Source organism: Pipistrellus hanaki, assembly GCF_964339955.1.
Source record: "Pipistrellus hanaki genome assembly, chromosome: 5".
NCBI lineage: Eukaryota > Metazoa > Chordata > Mammalia > Chiroptera > Vespertilionidae > Pipistrellus > Pipistrellus hanaki.
In genome coordinates, this window is record NC_140507.1 from 38,492,445 (window position 1) to 38,511,911 (window position 19,467).

Below are 19,467 nucleotides of genomic sequence, written 5' to 3' on the forward strand. Positions count from 1 at the left end.
GTGTGTGTTTTTAATTAGATAAACATTGAAAAAGGGGTGTCTTAGCCTTAGTTTTCCTTACTATCTATTTACTTGTCTGATATTAGGTCTAGTAATAATTAATGTCGTTTTCTAATACTTTTTTAAATCGAATTTATTTAAACAATACAACAAAATTTAATCAACAATATAGTTGCCGTTGTTTTCTACTACTTGTGCCCAACGCTCAGGAAGCATTTTAATCCCTCTGTTGTAAAATTCTTGTGATTTTGATGCCAAAAATTCGGTCAATGCATTTTTGAGGCATTCTTCATTATTAAATTTTTTTCCAAGAAGAAAGTTTTGCAAAGAACGAAACAAATGGTAATCGGAAGGGGCAATATCAGGAGAATATGCAGGTTGAGGGAGAACTTCCCATTCCAACTGGCGCAGTTTTTCAGCAGTGATTCTTGCAGTATGCGGTCGTGCGTTATTGTGGTGAAGAATTACGCCCTTCCGATTAATTAGCGCGGGTTCTTTTTCTCTTAAAGCTTGGGCTAACCTTTCCAATTGGGCACTATACACTGCACTTGTAATAGTTTGGTTAGATGGTAAAAGTTCATAATGAAGAATTCCTTTAAAATTCCACCAAACACACAACATCACTTTTTTCGCATGCAAGTCAGGTTTTGGCGTGGGCTGCGGAGCCTCATTTTTGTCCAACCATTGAGGCCGCCTTTTCAAATTAACATACAGCACCCATTTTTCATCTCCGCTAACAATTTGCTCTAAAAACGGCAAACGGTTTTGACGAGAGAGGAGCGAACTGCAAATTGTGACTCTTTGATTACGGTTGTTGTCGGTCAACTCATGAGGAACCCATTTTCCAAACTTTTGGACTTTGCCAAGTGCACGCAATTGATTGGAAATTGTTTTTTGTGAACAATTTAAAGTTGTCGCAAGCTCTTGTTGGGTAATTTGAGGATTTTGCACCAAAAGAGCTTGAAGAGCTTCTTGATCAAAATTGGACACACGGCCTCGACCACTCTTGTCATCTAACGAAAAATTTCCCTCGCGAAATTTCTCAAACCAACGCTGGCATTTTCTGGCGCTAACTGCATCTTGACCAAGAGCACTACAGATGTTTTTTGCAGCCTCACTTGCTTTTCTTCCTAATTGGAACTCGTAAAGCATGCAGTGCCGAATATGCTCTTCATCCGCCATCTTCTTAGCCCTAGTTCTGCAACAAAAACCAAACGAAACACAAACTTTTTCAAGCAAAACTTGTTAATTGCACTTCACACATTCTGTAGATACCACGTGTTTGAAGGTTATGTCAATCCAAGTCAACGCCAAGCAAGATTTTAAACGAATGTTTAAAAACGACATTAATTATAGTAACTACTTTTTCTGTTTTCAAAAAAAGTTTGTGACCACCTTTTTCTTTCTTCACATCAAGTGAACTTTGATTATTCATATGCTTATCGAGAACATGGTGAAAGGACTGATCAACCATTTCAAACAGAACTTAATACCAGTATGATGTATTACTATGATGATGGTACAGGTGTACAGGTATATCCTGTGGAAGAAGCATTGCTCAAAGAGTATATTAAGCGCCAAATGTAAGTTGATAAGCTGTAAGCAGATGTAATGATAAAGTTTGTTGCAATATCAAAATTTAACTGATAGCGTTTCGTATTGTGTCGTTTTTTAAAATACATTTTTATTGATTTTAGGTAAGGGGGGAGAAAAACATCATGTGAAAAGCATCCATTGGCTGCCTCATATATAGTATGGATGCTTTTCACGATGAAAAGCATCGATATATATATAATTGATTTTTTTACAGAGAGAAACATCAACCAGCTGCCTCCTGCACAACCCCCACTGGGAATGTGCCCGCAACCAATGTACATGCCTTTGACCGGAATCGAACCTGGGACCTTTCAGTCCGCAGACCGATGCTCTATCCACTGAGCCAAACCGGTTTCGGCTGGCTGCCTCTTTTACCCCCTGTATTGTGAATTGAACAGGCAATCGGGTATGTGCCCTGAGTAGGAATTAAACTGCCAACCTTTTGGTACATGGGACAATACCCAACCTACTGAGCTATACCAGTCAGGGCTATATTCTCTTTTCTTTTTTTTAGAATATGTTGTTAAAATAAGTAACTTAAAATATTTATATTTGGTTCATGTTATTTATGACTATTGTCTACTGTTTAGGTATTTGCTTAAAGGATATTACTTATACTGTCATGGCATAATTAAATATAATAGAAATTAAGTGTAATAGAAATTAAATATAAAACTATATATTCTAAATGAGGAAGACATTTGGATTATTTATAGATTGTGCAAATAAATATTAATGGCAAAAATGGTGATTTTTATCTTTTTAAATTTTATTTTTCAATTATATTTTACATTCATTGTTATTTTGTTATTAGTTTTGGGTATATAGAACTGTGGTTTAGGAAACCATATACTTTACAAAAAGATAGATTGAAACTTTCTTAGCAATTGATTTCAGAGTTCTAAGTTTCTGCTTTTTTAAGTTTTCATTCTTTGGGACAAATTAAATGAGGACTACCTTATTTTTAGTTGAGATTCCTTACTCTATCTAGTTCTCGTAAGAGTTGCTTTCTGAATACTGAAATTGGTTAGGAGAACATTAGCTTGTTCTGTTGTCTTTAAGAAAAAAAAAGTAGCTCCTCTTCATATTAGTGTAGTATAGAATGTTTTACTTATTTACATAGTGTTAATATAGTGGTGGAAAAAATGTTCCTAAGTGATTTGCTTAACCAATCTATATTTAAGAAAGAAAATGGACCCTACTCTGTCACTAGAAAGTAATTTATTCATCAGCAACATCATCTAGATATCTCCCTGTGGATTTGGTTGGTTTACAATACGAAGTAGCTTGTTTATTTTGGTCTTGCTTCTTCTGTTACAGTTAATGCAAACACTTTTTATGGACAAAGTTCTTGGCACTTGGCTATCAACTTCAAACTACTATTCCTATCTTTTTGTAACTCTTAGTTCCCAGATCCCTTCTGAGACCTGGCAGTGGACTTTGTTTTTTTTTTGTTTGTTTTTTTTAAAATATATTTTATTGATTTTTTACAGAGAGGAAGGGAGAGAGATAGAGAGCTAGAAACGTCGATGAGAGAGAAACATCGACCAGCTGCCTCTTACATCCCCCCCCCCCCACTGGGGATGTGCCCGCAACCAAGGTATGTGCCCTTGACTAGAATCGAACCCGGGACCTTTCAGTCCGCAGTCCAACGCTCTATCCACTGAGCCAAACCAGTTTCGGTGAGGTGATTTTTTTATTCAAAGTTAGAATTTGATTTAAATACTTCAAGGATATCTTAGTCACCCAACCTTACACACAAATGTATGAGCTCCCAACTTTGCAAAGTCTCTAATTTGGGAACAGTATAGAATTATTAAGCTGCCAACCATATCATTATTGATATTATGTATTTCTTTTGAATTCTACATTTTCCTCCATTTATTCTTTTGCTCTGTCTCTTACAATTCTATTCTTATTTTTCTATTTGGAGGTAATAATTTAAACGTGTTTCTCAAGTGCCATGCTAAATGTATTCATATTTGTATCCTGGAACTTGTAGTTATTGATTATACAGTTGGTTCACTCACATTTTTCTCTATAGTTTCCTAGAAAAGATTAAGGTGTTTAAGCTTCTTTTTATATCCTACTCTGCCCCCCAATGTACCTCCTGATGTCATAGGAATTCTTAGTTTCGTTATTTGCTGTTAAATCTTAATGTCATTTATAATATTTATTTCCCCATCAAAGAAAGGGGGAGATCTTGAATTGTTTAAAGATATAATTGTGTGTGTGCCTGTGCCTATGTAGGTACTAAGTTTTTCACTAATCAATGTACTTGATTTATAGGGTTCAGAGGTATTAAAACAATGTCAGTATCCTGGCAGTTTAGAAAACAGAACAAACTGTAATGTGCTCTGTAAAGTTGACAATTATTATTGTATTTCCCATATACCATTCTTCTCAGTGAAAGGAAAAAGTTGGAAGGCAGTCTGTTGACATGAATAGCTTTTGTTATTGGTGATTAAACAAAGCAAATAAAAATAGCTGTGTAGTGAAAAACTTCACCTAAGTGACTCATTTTAAAAATCAGTTATTGAACTTCTTAAGTAAAATGCTGGTTAATTCTTTATATTTAGGTAAAGGTGATCTAAGTGTAAAGAATTAGTTTTAGTTTACTATTTAGGATTACTGTTAGTTTTTTGGAAGATAACTATAGTATTCTAAATTTTTTCTACTCATTAACTCAGTAGGATTTTTTTTTTCTTTCAGTTACATGCAATGTTAGTTTCAGGTGTACATTATAGTGGTTAAACAGTTATATACTTTACCTAGTGTTCCCCTGACATACCCAACTGGCGCAATACTCAATTATTAAAATATTATTCAGTATATTCCCTATGCTGTACTTTTATATCCCCATGACTTCCAGTTTTGTAACTACCAATTTGTACTACTCAATTCTTTCACCTCTTTTGCCAATTCCCTAAACCGCCTTCCCCTCTGGCAACCACCAGTCTATTCTCTGTACCTATGAGTCTATTTCTGTTTTGTTTGTTTTTTGTTGCTCTTTAGATTCCACATTATAAGTACTATCATTTCACATATTTGCTCTGTGTTGTATTAAATCTATATAATGCTATTATAAATTAAAATAGGTTTTTATAAGCTGATAATATAAGCAATAGATATTTTTATTTGCTATTGAACAAATGGATGAAATTGTTATTTACTTCCTTGTTTTTCTTTTTAGTGAATATTACTTCAGTATAGAAAATTTGGAACGAGACTTCTTTCTTAGGAGAAAAATGGATGAGCAAGGTTTCTTGCCTATTTCCCTGATTGCTGGTTTCCACCGTGTTCAGGCTCTCACTACAAACCTTAATCTCATTTTAGAGGTAATTATACATTTGCAAAACAGAACTGTCTGCACTTTTTGTTTATGTTGCAAACCTAAAACTGCTCTAAAAAAATAAATTCTATCATAATTTTTAAGAGAATAAACCCCCAAAACAATCTGTAGTTGCCTAAGGCTTTGGATGAAGCTCATGGTTTTTTTCTAATTTTATCAAGCTCAAATAAATTTCTAACCTTGGAAATCCCTGAAAGAATTACTAATGATGTTTCCTCCTGTATTTAAACTGATCCTTCAAACTTGAACATTATTGGCTTTTTTTGGCCCTAGTCATCTTCCAGTTTTAGTGTGTATTTCCATTTTTTATTAAATTTTTCATGTGGAATAGAAAGGCCTATTTAAAAAAAAATCTTCTTGTCTGTCGTGTTCTAGAAATGCTTTCAACTTTTTTGTTTTTTTATTGCACAGTTCTATGAGCTTTCAGAGACTAACACCTTTGTGCCCCGGTGTAGCCAGTCCCTTTTCTTATACTTAGCGTAGGGAACTACTGATCTGATTTTTGTCAATCTACTTTTGCTTTTTCCAGAATATCATATAAATAAGTTATATATCTTGTAGCCTTTTGCTTATTTCTTTCACTTAGCTTAGTGCTATTGAGGTAGATTCATCTTGTATCAATCAGTACTATTTTTTAATACTGACTACTAATTCCATAGTACCATAGTTTAACAATTTACTTGATGATGGACATTTAGCATGTTTCTAGTTTTTAGATATTATAAACAAAGCATAAAAGTCTTTGTGTGGACATATATTTTCCTTTCTAGTGAATAAATATTGATGATTGTGATTGCTTGATTCTATTCTTGTTCTACTTTTTGTTCTCTTTATTTTCTTACTGAATTAACACCCCTCCCCCCCCATAAGGAAAATTCCTTAATGATTCAAGATTCAAAGTGAAAACTTTCCTTTTCCTTCTCACCTTTCACCTGTAGTAAACTAGTTAAACTAACTTCCTTGTGACAGTCATGTTATTTCTTTTTTGTGTATCCCTCCTAAGATAGTTCATACTAGACTATATACACTGTTATATTGCCCCTTTTCAAACACAGCATGTTTTGTAAAAGCATTCATCTCCCCGGTTTTTTTTTTTTTTAATTTTTCCTGCTTTCAACAGGCATAATTTATACAGTGTATATTAGGAATCATAAGATTACAAATTACTTTCTCTGTATATACCTGTGTAATTTCCCCCTAGGTTAAGAAATGGAACATATTCAACATTCTAGGAAATTCCTTGTGCCCCATCCTAGTCAGTACCACTGTTCTCCTCAAAGGGAATTGCTTTTCGGAGCTCTCTCTCACCTGTCTTAAACTTCACATACTCAGTTATATGTACTATTTTATATATATCTGGCATTTGACCATCATTATTTCTTTTAGGTTTATCCATTGTTGGTATATAGCAGTTAAGTTTCTATTTTTGTGAAATACAATTTATTTTTTCATGCTTTTGTTGATAGACATTCGAGTTCTTTTCAGTTTGAGTCTGTTATGAGTATCTGTGCACATATTTTTTGGATGGACAGCTCTACTTATTTTCCTGTGAAACTAATGGTTAACAGGAAATAAATGCTTAGCTTTTGAAGATACTGGTGAACATTTTCCCATTACATATGTGCTGCTCTCTTATGTCTGGGTCTTTGCACATGTATAACGTGTTAAACCAGTTAAAACTACCAGTGTTGAGAGTTTGACTTGTTGCTTGTTCTAGCTAACACCATTGGCAGTCTTTTCCCAAAACATTATTTTGTAAAACTTAAAACTCATAAATTTTCATCAATGATGAGAGAGAATCATTGTTTGGCTGCCCCCTGCACATCCTCTGGGGCTCAAGCCCACATCCCAGGCACGAGCCCTTTACTGGAATTGAACTCAGGACCCTTCAGTCTGCAGGCTGATGCTCTATATACTGAGCCAAACCAGATAGAGCTAGGTTTTTGGTTTATTTTTTGTTTTTTAATCAGAAATAAATACACTGTAAAATGCAGTCATCTTGGATTTTTAGTTTGAGTTTTGAAAATTGCATAAGCCTTGTCCAAATAAGATATAATCTGGTATTTAGTACTCTTGACAACTTCCTTAGTAACTCTTTCTAGTCACTCTTCCCCCACTTCTCCTATCCCAAACCAAACTACTTTTTTATTCTATTAACATTGATTGACTCTGCCTGTTGTTATGTAAATGGAGTTTTTCTGTCTCCTGCCTCTTTTATTTGTAGTTTTTTTAATATATATTTTTATTGATTTTGGAGAGGAAGGGAAAAGGAGAGACAGACAGAAACATCAATGCTGAGAGAGAATCACTGATTGCTGCCTCCTACACGCCCATACTGGGGATAGAGCCTGCAACCCAAGCATGTGCCCTTGACCAGAATCAAACCAGGCCGCAGGCTGACACTCTATCCACTGAGCCAAAGCAGATAGGGCTATTTGTAGTTTTTAAAATTCATCCATGTTGCAAGATCTGGATACTGGGTACACTGGTTTGCTACTGGGATGTCATTGCTTATAGAGTGTTCAGTGGACAAAACTAGGAAAGTTTATGTCAGAAAAACAGATAATCACCAATTCAAACCCTTTACTATAGTATTCTTATTTACTTTCATATTTCAGACTCCTCTTTCAGTGAGTATTCTTATTCTCATCAAAAGTTTGTTTTTAAACAATATTTAATACTAATTTTAAAGTAATGTCCAGTTATGAAAGATAGAACTTGAAGTAAGTACTATACTATTTTTAAGGGCATGCTATATAATAAAGAGCTAATACACAAATGGTTGTCACACCCTCTTGCTGGGGCTGGGGGATCTGGCGCGCCCCCCCCCCCCTCCCCCCCACACACACACTTTGCAGGGCATGACGGGGTTGGGGCCCGCTGGGAGCGGTATACATGGGTGAGCGCGGACTTGACTCTGGATCCAGCCGTGCACCCCAGACTCTGATATGGAGGGAGATTTTCATATATATTTTACTAAAATTTTTTTTTCTTTGACACTTTTATTATAGAGAAAGGGCAAATAGCAATATTAAAATATTTCCTCTAATTAATTCCCTTTTAATTGTGTCGCACCAATTTCATGTACCAGGCCACTAGTACAAATATAAAATTCTTAAAACGATACATGTATGTTCTTCAACTAAAATATAGCTAAAAATTTAAAGTTAATAAATATGTACATTGAATTTTTATATCATATTTGTATTTTTCTTTATTTCTAAAAGCTGAATACCTTTAAATTTTAGTTAAAATTCTTATCAATAACACTTTAATTATTTTGAAGAAATTTTGTTCTAGTTGTTTTTTTGGGTTTTTTTATATATTGATTTTTTACAGAGAGGAAGGGAGAGGGATAGAGAGTTAGAAACATCGATGAGAGAGAAACATTGACCAGCCGCCTCCTGCACGCCCCCTACTGGGGATGTGCCCGCAACCAACGTACATGCCCTTGGCTGGAATCGAACCCGAGACCCTTGAGTCCACAGGCCGATGCTCCATCCACTGAGCCAAACCAGTTTCGGCTGTCCTGGTTTTTTTATATAGATTTTTAAAAATTTCTTTATTGATTAAGGTATTACATATGTGTCCTTATTCTCCCATTACACCAGTTAATATTGTTCATCAGATTTTTTAATTCCCTTGGTTTTTAGATTCACTTGTTGATATGTATTTGTTGTTCATAATTTTTATCTTTATTTTCTTCCTCTTCCTAAAGAACCTCCTTCAGCAATTCATATAATTCTGGTTTGGTAGTGATGAACTCCTTTAGCTTTTTTTTTATTAGTGAAGCTCTTTATCTGGCCTTCGATTCTAAGTGATAGCTTTGCTGGGTAGATTATTTTTGGCTGTAGGTTCTTGCTGTTCATCACCTTGAATATTTCTTGCCATTCCCGTCTGGCCTGCATGGTTTCTGTTGAGAAATCAGCTGACAATCGTATAGGTGCCCCTTTATAGGTAACTATCTTCTTTGCTCTTGCTGCTTTTAATATTTTCTCTTTGTCTTTTGCTCTTAGAATTTTAATTATGATGTGTCTTGGTGTGGTCCTCTTTGGATTCCTTTTGTTTGGGGTTCTGTGTGCTTCCTGGACTTGTAAGTCTAATTCTTTCACCAGGTGGGGGAAGTTTTCTGTCACTATTTCTTTCAATATGTTTTCGGTATCTTGCTCTCTCTCTTCTTCTGGGTCCCCCATAATTCTGATGTTGGTTCACTTGAAGTTGTCCCAGAGGTTTCTTACACTATCTTCAACTTTCTGGATTCTCTTGTCTTCTTGCTTCTGCGGAAGAGTGTCCTCTGGCTCTTTGTGTTCCAAATCTTTGATTTGATTCTTGTGATCTTCCATTCTGTTTTTAGGACTCTGTAGAATATTTTTTATTTCAGACAATGTATTCTTTATTTCTAGTTGATCCCTTTTCATATCCTCATATGTTTCACTTATTTTATCAGCCTTTTCTAGGAGATTCTTGAAAAACCTTATAAGCGTGGTTTTGAACTCTATATCCAGTCGCTTTTTGTCCTCCATTTCTTTCGTTTGTGATCTGTTTCCTTGTCTCAGCATTTTCGCAGCTTCCCTGAGTTGGTAGCCTTAAAAGTCTCTGTGGTCAGCTTGGATGGGTTCGGAGTTTCAGGGTGGAGTCAACAGCCTTGACTTCCGTCAGCCCTGCCCTATGAGGCTCCTGAGTCTCAGTGTTCTTCAGTGTCCTGGACTCGCTGCAAGCACCTCTGAGAGAAAGGTGCCCTCGAGTTTCGCCTGCTACCAAACAGTCTAGGCTCTCCCCCAATGAGCCCGGAACTGAGGTTCAGTTTAGTTGTAAGTGGGGTTGGAATTGGCGTTCAGAGCAGTCTGGAGCTTTTGTCTCCTTCCCACTAGGGCAATCCTGCAGCACAGTCAACACTCTGTTCTCTGCGCACAATGTGCGCGCCTCTGGGACTGCCTTTCACCGCTCCCCTGAGGTTCCTCCTTACAGCCCAGTCTCTCTCCTTATGTGTCTGGGTCCCCAGGGTCTCGCCCAGAACTGGGGTTCAGTGCTGTCAGAACTGGGGTTCAGCACAGTCCGGAGCTTTTATCTCCTTCCCGCTAGGGAACGCCAGCCAGGCACTCAACCTCCCCCTCCTCTCCGGCTCCTTTCCGTGTGCACAACGTGTCTCCGTACCTTAGGCTTTTACAGCTCCTCTGATTTTCCTTCTGGTTTTCTCTTTCCTTCTAGTTGTAGAATTTCCAGTCAGTCGACTTTCCTGTAGTTCTGGGTAATGTCCATTTTGTATTTTATTGAAATTGTTGTGTGAGGCTGCAGTTAGGTGTTTACCTATGCCGCCATCTTGGTTTCTCTCCTGTTGATTTTTTGATGATAGCCAATGTGACAGGTGTGAGATGGTACTGCATTGTCAAATTTTTTTTTAATGTTAATCTTTTTTTTTTTCCTTTAAATATATTTTATTCATTTTTTACAGAGAGGGAGAGGGATAGAAAGTTAGAAACATCGATGACAGAGAAACATCTATCAGCTGCTTCCTGCACACTCCCTACTGGGTATGTGCCAGCAACCAAGGTACCTGTCCTTGACCAGAATTGAACCTGGGACCCTTGAGTCCGCAGGCCGAGGCTATATCCACTGAGCCAAACTGATTATGTCCGCATTGTCATTTTGATTTGCATCTTTCCGATGATTAGTGACTTTGAGCAGGTTTTCATATCTCTTGGCCTTCCTTCTATCTTCTTTTGAAAAGTATTAATTTAGGTCAGTTGCCCATTTTTTTATTGGGTTATCTTCCTTTTGTTAAGTTGTATGAGTTCTCTGTAAATGTTAGAGATTAAACCCTTATCGTTATGTTCTAGTTTTATTTTATCCTTAAATTATAGCACATTTATTTCTGAGAAACCCCATAGCCTAGTGGCTAAGATTTTTACTGGTCAACAGATAAATGATTTGAGTCCTGTTATTAACTCACAATAAATCTGTGCCCTTTTTGCTCTATCTGGTTTGGCTAAGTAGATAGTGTTTGCCTGGGAACTGAAGTGTCAATGGCATATGCCTGGGTTGCGGCTCAATCCCCAGTAGGGGAAATCCAGGAGGCAGGCAATCAGTGGTTCTCTCTCATCATTGATGTTTCTCTCTCTCTCTTCCCTTCCCTCTCTGAAATCAATACAAAAATATATATTTAAAAATCTGTGCACTTTATCAACTTAACTGTAGTCTCCCCTTTTTTTCTGGGGATATGATCCAAGACCCCTAGTGGATGCCTGAAACTGCAGATAGTACAGAACCATGTGTATTGTCTGTGCTAAATTTTTTCATATCCATCTTACCTTTTCACTTGAAGTACTTTATATAGTTTCTCTTGGTATATTCGAATTGCCAGCATCACTACTCTTGTGCTTTGGGGCAGTTATTAAGGAAAATAAAGATGACATGCCACAAGCACTGTGTTACTGTGACAGTTAATAACCTTTTTCCTCGAAAATAAGACAGTGTCTTATATTAATTTTTTCTCCCAAAGTTGCGCTAGGTCTTATTTTCAGGGGATGTCTTATCTTTCCATGCACTAGGTCTTATTTTCGGAGGATGTCTTATTTTCGGGGAAACACGGTAGTAGCAGATAGCTACTAAGTAATTAATAGGGTGCTTATGCTAACAAAGGGACAGTTCTCTTCTGGTGTGAGATTTCATCATGCTATTCAGAATAGAGTGTGTAGTTTAAAGTTTATGTGTTGTTTGTTTCTGGAATTTTTCATTTACTGTTTTGGACCAGAGGTAACTAAAACTGTGGAAAGTGAAATTTCAGACAGAGGAGGACTGCTGTACTTTATTTCTTTGAGCTTTAGTGTCCTCACCTATGAATTAGGAGTAATTTTTAAAATTTTTAGGTTATTGGAAATAAGGATGTACAATTAAAATTTTTGAATGAAAGTTCTTTAATTGATCAAAATTCCTATTTATAGGCACTGAAAGATAGCACAGAAGTGGAAATTGTGGATGAGAAAATGAGAAAAAAGATAGAACCAGAAAAATGGCCAATTCCGGGCCCTCCTCCACGTAGGTTGCCACAAACAGACTTCTCTCAACTGATTGACTGCCCAGAGTTTGTACCAGGCCAAGCCTTTTATTCACATGCAGGTAACAGCTTTTCTTCTACAGCGAACAGCATAACACTGGGCTTTTTGATGCAATTTGCCTATCTTTTTAAAGCTTATTTAGCTTCAGTAGGAAAATTGAAGATAACTAAATGACTCTGGTGCTTCAAATTCTACTCATAATTGTCTCCCACACAGAGCTATAAATTAATATGACTTTAAGAATTATGAGTGAAACTCTGCTCTATCTTAAATTATTTGTGTACTTTGTTATGTGGAGTTTGTACTTATCTTTCCTTAATTTTGCTAAATAATTATAGATATATTGTGCCAGTTTTCCTTTTGTAAACTCTGAATAGTCCAGTAGGATTCCAGAATCTAAGTCTCATACCCAAGAGTGGGGAAGACTTTATTTAATTTTCTTACCAATGTATTTCAACCTTGTCTAGAAAAGATGAGATGACCTATCTATATTCTAATGCATAATTGGGATTCTCTTATGAAGTTATTACAGTTATTGATTAAAGAATTGCTGGTACTTAGAATTTCCAAAAACTGCTTTAATGTTAAGATTTTTTTTTTTCCTGGATCATTTTTAAGACATTCCCTCTTGGGAAAAAATATGTGTGCTTAAACTTTTTTCAGTCAGGGTGATGATCTACTGATGCTCTTGGATGTCATTTGATCGGAATATGCAGAGGAAGGAATAGGTGACTCACTGAAATATCATTATAAATATTGGAACAAATCGTGCTGCAGAAATGAAAGCGACCAGAGTTACTTCTTTGCAAGAATGTCTACTCCCAACTCCTTGTGGAGGATGTTGGGGCAACACTACAGTGGAGATAAACACCTATGTGATGATGATGATGATGATGATGATGAGAGACAGACCAGAGGACTGCTGTTGTTTTTATACGAGCTGCCCATTTGTGTATAAATAACCTGGGCTGTATGTGCTACCTTTTATTCACGGTGGGAAAGTTAATTTTCATTCTGGAAATATTACAAGATTCTGTCTTTTCCTTTTAGACTTATGTACTTGTGTCCAGATCAATAAAGTAGAAATAGAGAGGCTTCAGTGGCATTTTCCAGATTGTTAGGTTCTTTGCTATTTAATTTGCCCCTCTTTTATAGTGTACTGTAATCTCACATGTTGTCATATTTTACATGGACTTTAAGATTTATTGATGTGAATACTAAGGAATAAGAAATTTAAGAAATGAAAGTATTTTTTTCACTCTTTAAAATTTATTTTTTATACACTAGTGTGAGGCACCTGCCATCAAAAAAGCACTGATGGATAGTCTCACAGATAATTTTATTTATTGTTTCTTTGATTGTCAGCCCTCTGTGCTTCTAAACCTAGAAAGCAACTTGGGCAAGTGTTTTAAAATTTAAAGAAACATTTTTAAGGTTTTTTAAAATAAAGATATGCTGTCTGTATAAGTTAGATTAATATATTGTGTAAATGTGGGGTCCAAGATGACATTTTTAACCTGCTCATGAACAGGCATTAGTTGAGTTAGATAAAATAGAAAACACTTCTTCCACAGAGTAGCTAAGATAGGTTAGTCAAGTTGGTGATGCCTGTTCATAAGCAATTTATGCATTATTAATAAAATTACAGGAATAAAATCACAATGTCTGGTAAATTTTTGTGTTTTTTTAATATACTCATTTACATGCACACATACACTGCCTAAAACCAGTCAGTGTACACTAAAAATGTTTTTAAAATTTAGGTTCTTTAATATATATAAGAAACCAGGTGGATAATGAAGGCATTATAAAAAAATGGAATGTGTTTTGAGTTATGCTGATTCACTTTAAATCATAGGAATAATCACGTAAATTCAGTCTTTTCCTGTGACTGCCCAAATTTCTGACCTTAATAATTCTCCTCTGATAGAAAGCCTTAGTTTCCTAAATTCAGTCAAGAGTACTGCCACCAAAAATTTGAAATGGGAATAAAGGATAGGAAATTTAGATTGTGTTTATCTGTATACCCATGCATAGAGAAAAATAGTGAAACTTTTACCTAAACCCTTTTCTCTCAAGTCAGAAGACCTTAAATTTCAAAAGCGTAATCCATGATAATATATTTTCTAAGGGATTTGTGTGGTAAAATATTAAAAACGTTTGGTCCTTTTCACAAAATTAAATTTCTATTTTTTCCTTTATGGAGCTTGAATTGTCTAACATGGATTGACCTTTGTGCTGAACAGAGGACCTTAATGCACCAGAAAAGGTTGATTATGGGAATGGTAAGGTGTTATAAAATTTAGGTTTTGCAGATATAGTATTGCACTATCAATAGTGAATGACTTTCATTCACCAAAATTGAGAGGTCAGATATCTGACAATCTTGTGTTGTTTTTTGTTTGTTTCTATTTGGCTTTAAAAAATATAAGATTTTCCCTAATTAGATTGCTAACCTGTGGGATTTTTTTTTTTTAAGTTGATCTGTAGAAGTGTTCTTAAATGTGCCACACATAAGGCATGTAATCATTTTTAAAGCAATCTTTGTAATTATTCAGTGCTGTGATTCATGGTGGATAAAAAAAGTCATGATAGCCTGGTCATTGTGCTGTGGTTGAGTGTCAACCTATTAGCCAGGAGGTCAAGGTTTTATTGCCTGTAAGGGCACATGCCGGAACTGTAGGCTTGACCCCCAGTAGAAGGTGTGCAGGAGGCAGCTGATCAGTGATTCTCATTATTTCTCTCTCTCTCAGAAATCAATAAAAAAAATTAAAAAAAAAAAAGTCATGACAGGTAAATATAATGGAATATATACAGCAAGGCAAAAGTAGGTTTACAGTTGTTCATGTGAAAAATAAAATAATGTAATAGATATAAACTCACAACTGTAAACCTGCTTTTCCCCACCCTGTATATGATGATTTATCTTCTTAAGTCATATGGACAATTTTCAGTTACTGAAAACTGCAACAATACTTTTTATTTCTGTTGAGTTTTTAAAAACTAGAAACCATAAATGGCAAAGTATGCATCTAATTTTTTGTCTAGACATATTCAAATTCAATTGGTCTTGGGAAGATTAGTGCTTTACTATTAACCGTTAAAATTTTCACACATATGTTGAAATCTTTTCATTGTAAAAACAATCACACAAAGCATAGGTACCCTTTAAAAGCTAAAATTTTCTTGCCCTACCCAATTTCTTTGGCATTTTAATGTCATTTAATTTATAAGCACATGTGCTGTGAACATAGTAAAACATTTCATAATAGAAACATTCAAGCTTAAAGAACATTTAAAGACGGTTATGTAATAAGCATAAACAGTAGTTTAAATATCTATGTTAAAAATAGTTGCAACTGATTTTCCTAATAGGTTCATAATGGTAAGTTACTTAATTCTCACACACATTCTAGGATGGTAGTTCTGTGTCTGCTTTCAAAGCTTTATTCACTCTATGAACATAGATTCATAATATTAGAAATAGGGTTCTCTATAACTTGAACAGTATGGACAGCCCGAAACTAGTATTTTCCTCGTGCTACTTTTGTGGATCATGTGAGAAGATATATACCATTAATTAAGGAAGTTAGCATCAATGTTCAATAGAAATATATTTGCCATCCCCAGCTGGATTGGCTCAGTGGGTGAGTGACAGCCTGTGGACTGAAGGGTCCTGAATTCGATTAATGTATCTATGTCTCCAAAGCTGCCTTTTCTCACTAAAGTGAGGTAAAGCAGAACAGACTAGGCTCATATCCCTAGCCCTTGTTTCACGTCCCCAGCCTTAATAAACATCCTCTACCTGAAACCAGTTTGGCTCAATGGATAGAGCGTCGGTCTGTGGACCGAAAAGTCCCAGGTTCTATTTGAGTCAAGGGCATATACATTGGTTGCGGGCACATCCCCAGTAGGGGGTGTGCAAGAGGCAGCTGGTTGATGTTTCTCATCGCTGTTTCTAGCTCTCCCTTTCTCTGTAAAAAATCAATGAAATATATTAAAAAATAATAATAAAAAAATAAAAATAAACATCCTCTAAAATAAAAAAAACACACAACAACAATAATTAAATATAGCATATTAGCACAAAAATTATGGATTTTTTTGTACCATGTCTTTGAAATCTGGTACATGTTTTATACTTATCCTGAGCACATTTTAGGACTAGTCATCTTTCAAGTGCACAATAGCTTCATATGACTAGTGGCTGCTATTGAACAGTGCAGTTTAGAGCATTTTTTAAAATATAAAATATATTTTTAAAGTAATATAGTAATCTATTGGTTCTTGGAACTAGCTATTTGTCCATCAAAAAGATTAACTTATCTGATTGTAGTATGTAGTAGATGAAATTAAAATTTTAGAATATTCTTCTCAAACTCAGATACCTGAAATGTGCCTTTGCATTTTAATTTAGCAAATAAAATGAAAATTGTTCATTATATTAGTTTTCTCTATGTAATATATTCAATTTTGCAGAATTTCTAAGGAATTGGCTTTTGAGGAGTAAATGCTGTTTTGAATTCTGCAATATAAATTTGTTTTTAAAACACTTTTTGTCCAAAGCAAGTTTGCATTGCATTATAACTTAAGTAGTCCTTGACTTTTAGAAAAGGAATTTATGAAGGACTCAATTTGGATTTTACTTATGAGTATACTTTGATTTTAAAAAATAAGAGTGTGAAGAAAGGCATTTTTAATTCCCACAGTTATAAAGTGATTTAAATGTCACTGCCAGGGCAGTGCACTTTAATGATATGACATTCTACTTTTTTTTAAAATAGCAGTTTTTTTTTTTTTTTAATATATTTTTTATTGATTTTTCACAGAGAGGAAGAAAGAGGGATAGAGAGTTAGAAACATCGTTGAGAGAGACATCGATCAGCTGCCTCTTGCACACCCCCTACTGGGGATATGCCCGCAACCACGGTACATGCCCTTGACCGGAATCAAACCCGGGACCTTTCAGTCCGCAGGCCGACGCTCTATCCACTAAGTCAAACCAGTCCCGGCGACATTCTACTTTTTATTCAGTACTAGTAGCCCTGTGCACGAATGTGGGTGCCAGTAGCTCTCTTCTACCCTCCTGTAGCTCCCCCCGCCCTTTAGCTTTCCACTGCCCACTTGTAGTTCACTACCCTACCCTCCTGCACATCCATGATCCAGTAGTTAAGCCTCAAGGCGTAACAGATAATTAGCATATTCCTATATAATAGGTAAACAGATAATTTATTATATAGGTAAACCTTGTTAAGCAAAGGAAATATGCAAAGTGTTTGAGTAATGGCTGTGTTAGTATAAAACCTAGCAGAACAATGTAGGATTGGTTTTTGCCCACAATACTGTAAGTAGTTTAACTGGCTTAATAGCTTTCAGATTTCATAATTTCATTATGATTAATAGATTTTAATATAAGATTTTACAGAGAATTGTTTCCCAAATATATGTACTGTCAGATATTCTTGAGAAGTTTTAATGAATTTGGATTTTGTAAGGTTTGGTGACATTGCACTTAATACTCATTGGTTTCACTTGACTGCATCTTACAAACTCTTCAGGTTTGAAAATCATTGAAAAGATTATAATTGAGATTGACTTATCATGCTGTATGAAAAAAATCAACCCCAAGGAAAAAAATGAAATGTTTCATAAGTAATAAAACTATTATTTTTAACTACTGAACTAACTTAAAATTTTAGAGTCTGCCCCCAATTCTCCAAGAATTGGAAGTCCACTGAACCCAAAGAAAAGTACTGAAACAAGTAATCTCCAAGCAATGACTAGAGTTTTGTCTACCAGTTTGCCTGACTTGGACTCAGAACCTTGGATAGAAGAAAAAAAGAGACATCGTTCATCCCCAGTGAAACTGAATGTAAGTTGTTATAAACCAAGTGAACTGTGATAAATTTTATGTCATACGCACACGCGCACACACACACATTAGGAAACATGTTTAGAAATTGTAAAAATTGGAACCTTTGGTCTTCAGTAAAAACTTGTGGGTTACTCATTAGCTGAAAATAAATTATGTGGCATCAGCTTTTAAAATTTATCTTTTCTGCCGAAACCGGTTTGGCTCAGTGGATAGAGCATCAGCCTGCATACTGAAAGGTCCCAGGTTCGATTCTGGTCAAGGGCATGTACTTTGGTTGTGGGCACATCCCCAGTAGGGGGTGTGCAGGAGGCACTGATAGATGTTTCTCTTTCATCGATGTTTCTATCTCCCTCTCTGTAAAAAATCAATAAAATATATATTTTTAAAAATAAAATAAAATTTATCTTTTCTGGATAAGATTTCACTTTTTTACTTGTACTAATTTAAATTTTAATACTTCCATTTTTAAAAGCTGACAATCTAGATTTTTTTTTAACAATATAAATTTTTAATTTTATAACCTTATTATATTATTTGTAACCGTGTAAATTATTTTTAAAGTTCGTATACAAATAACTACTTTTAAAGGGTAAATAACAGAATTTTTTATGTTTTGGTGATGCACAATAGGAAAGGGAAAGATAGTTGATTTCTTGGTGGGAGTGAGATGGGTGTGGTTAGGAAACAATAGGAGAGATCCCTGTGGTAGTACTGTATTTTTGGTGGCTGGATGCATGACCTCTCCAAAGTGATAAAAATTGCTGTGATCTAAACCACAAACAAAAATGTTCAAATAACACTGGGGGAATCTGAATAAGATTGATAAGTTATGTCAGTGGGTATCTTGTTTCTGATATTATACTGGATAAAGAATAATTGAGATCTCTGTTTCTTATAACTATGTGAATATGCATACATTTATCTTGAAGTAAAAAATTTACTAAAAATTAACTTGTAAACAGTGCCATTAAATTATTTGAATAGTGAAAATAAGCTCTATAAGGAAAATCTCACTAAAAATAATAGGGCACAGATGTAAAAAGGATAAGAAAGCTATCATATTGAAAGTTATTATAAACAGCTCTCTTTATTTTTTTTGAATTTAATAACTCGTTATTGTTCAGATTATTACAATTATTCCTCTTTTTTCCCTCCATAGCTCCCCTCCACCAGGTTCCTATTCCACCTTCTGCCCTTACCCCCCACCCCTCACTGTCCTCATCCATAGGTGTATGATTTTTGTTCAGTCTCTTCCCACACTCTCCACTCTCCCTTTCCCCTAGAATCATCAGTCCACTCCCTTTCTATACCCCTGATTCTATTATGTTTACCAGTAATACTGTTCATCAGATTTTTTATTCCCTTGGTTTTTAGATTCACTTGTTGATAGTTACATATTTGTTGTTCATAGTTTTTATCTTTATCTTTTTCCTCTTAAAGAATACCTTTCAGCATTTCATATAATTCTGGTTTGGCAGTGATGAACGCCTTTAGCTTCTTTTTATTAGTGAAGCTCTTTATCTGACCTTCGATTCTGAGTGATAGCTTTGCTAGGTAGAGTAATCTTGATTTTAGGTTCTTGCTATTCA

At 35.2% G+C, this 19,467-nt stretch overlaps 2 protein-coding genes across 19 annotated transcripts in view; one reads left to right on the top strand and one right to left on the bottom strand.

Moving 5' to 3' along the window:
* The window catches only part of LARP1B (La ribonucleoprotein 1B), a 79,425-nt gene that overhangs the window by 18,419 nt on the left and 41,539 nt on the right, over positions 1–19,467 (top strand). For 16 of the 18 annotated variants that reach the window (XR_014795077.1, XR_014795078.1, XR_014795079.1 and 13 more), the window contains 4 exons: positions 1,418–1,583; positions 4,790–4,934; positions 11,890–12,064; positions 17,703–17,875. Coding sequence is in view for 13 of the 18 variants with exons in the window: in XM_084884590.1 (XP_084740716.1) it covers positions 1,418–1,583; positions 4,790–4,934; positions 11,890–12,064; positions 17,703–17,875 (659 nt within the window). In the remaining 5 variants the exon portion in view is untranslated. Of the gene's footprint in view, positions 1–1,417; positions 1,584–4,789; positions 4,935–11,889; positions 12,065–12,666; positions 13,733–17,702; positions 17,876–19,467 lie in introns of those variants that run through there. The other 2 variants (XR_014795081.1, XM_084884583.1) reach the window with 2 other exon arrangements.
* LOC311623000 (histone-lysine N-methyltransferase SETMAR-like) overlaps positions 5–19,467 on the bottom strand; it is a 337,010-nt gene continuing 317,547 nt past the window's right edge. The window contains exon 2 of the mRNA XM_084884609.1: positions 5–1,198. Coding sequence (XP_084740735.1) covers positions 157–1,182 — 1,026 coding nt within the window. The 5' untranslated portion in view covers positions 1,183–1,198 and the 3' untranslated portion in view covers positions 5–156. The remainder of the gene's footprint in view (positions 1,199–19,467) is intronic.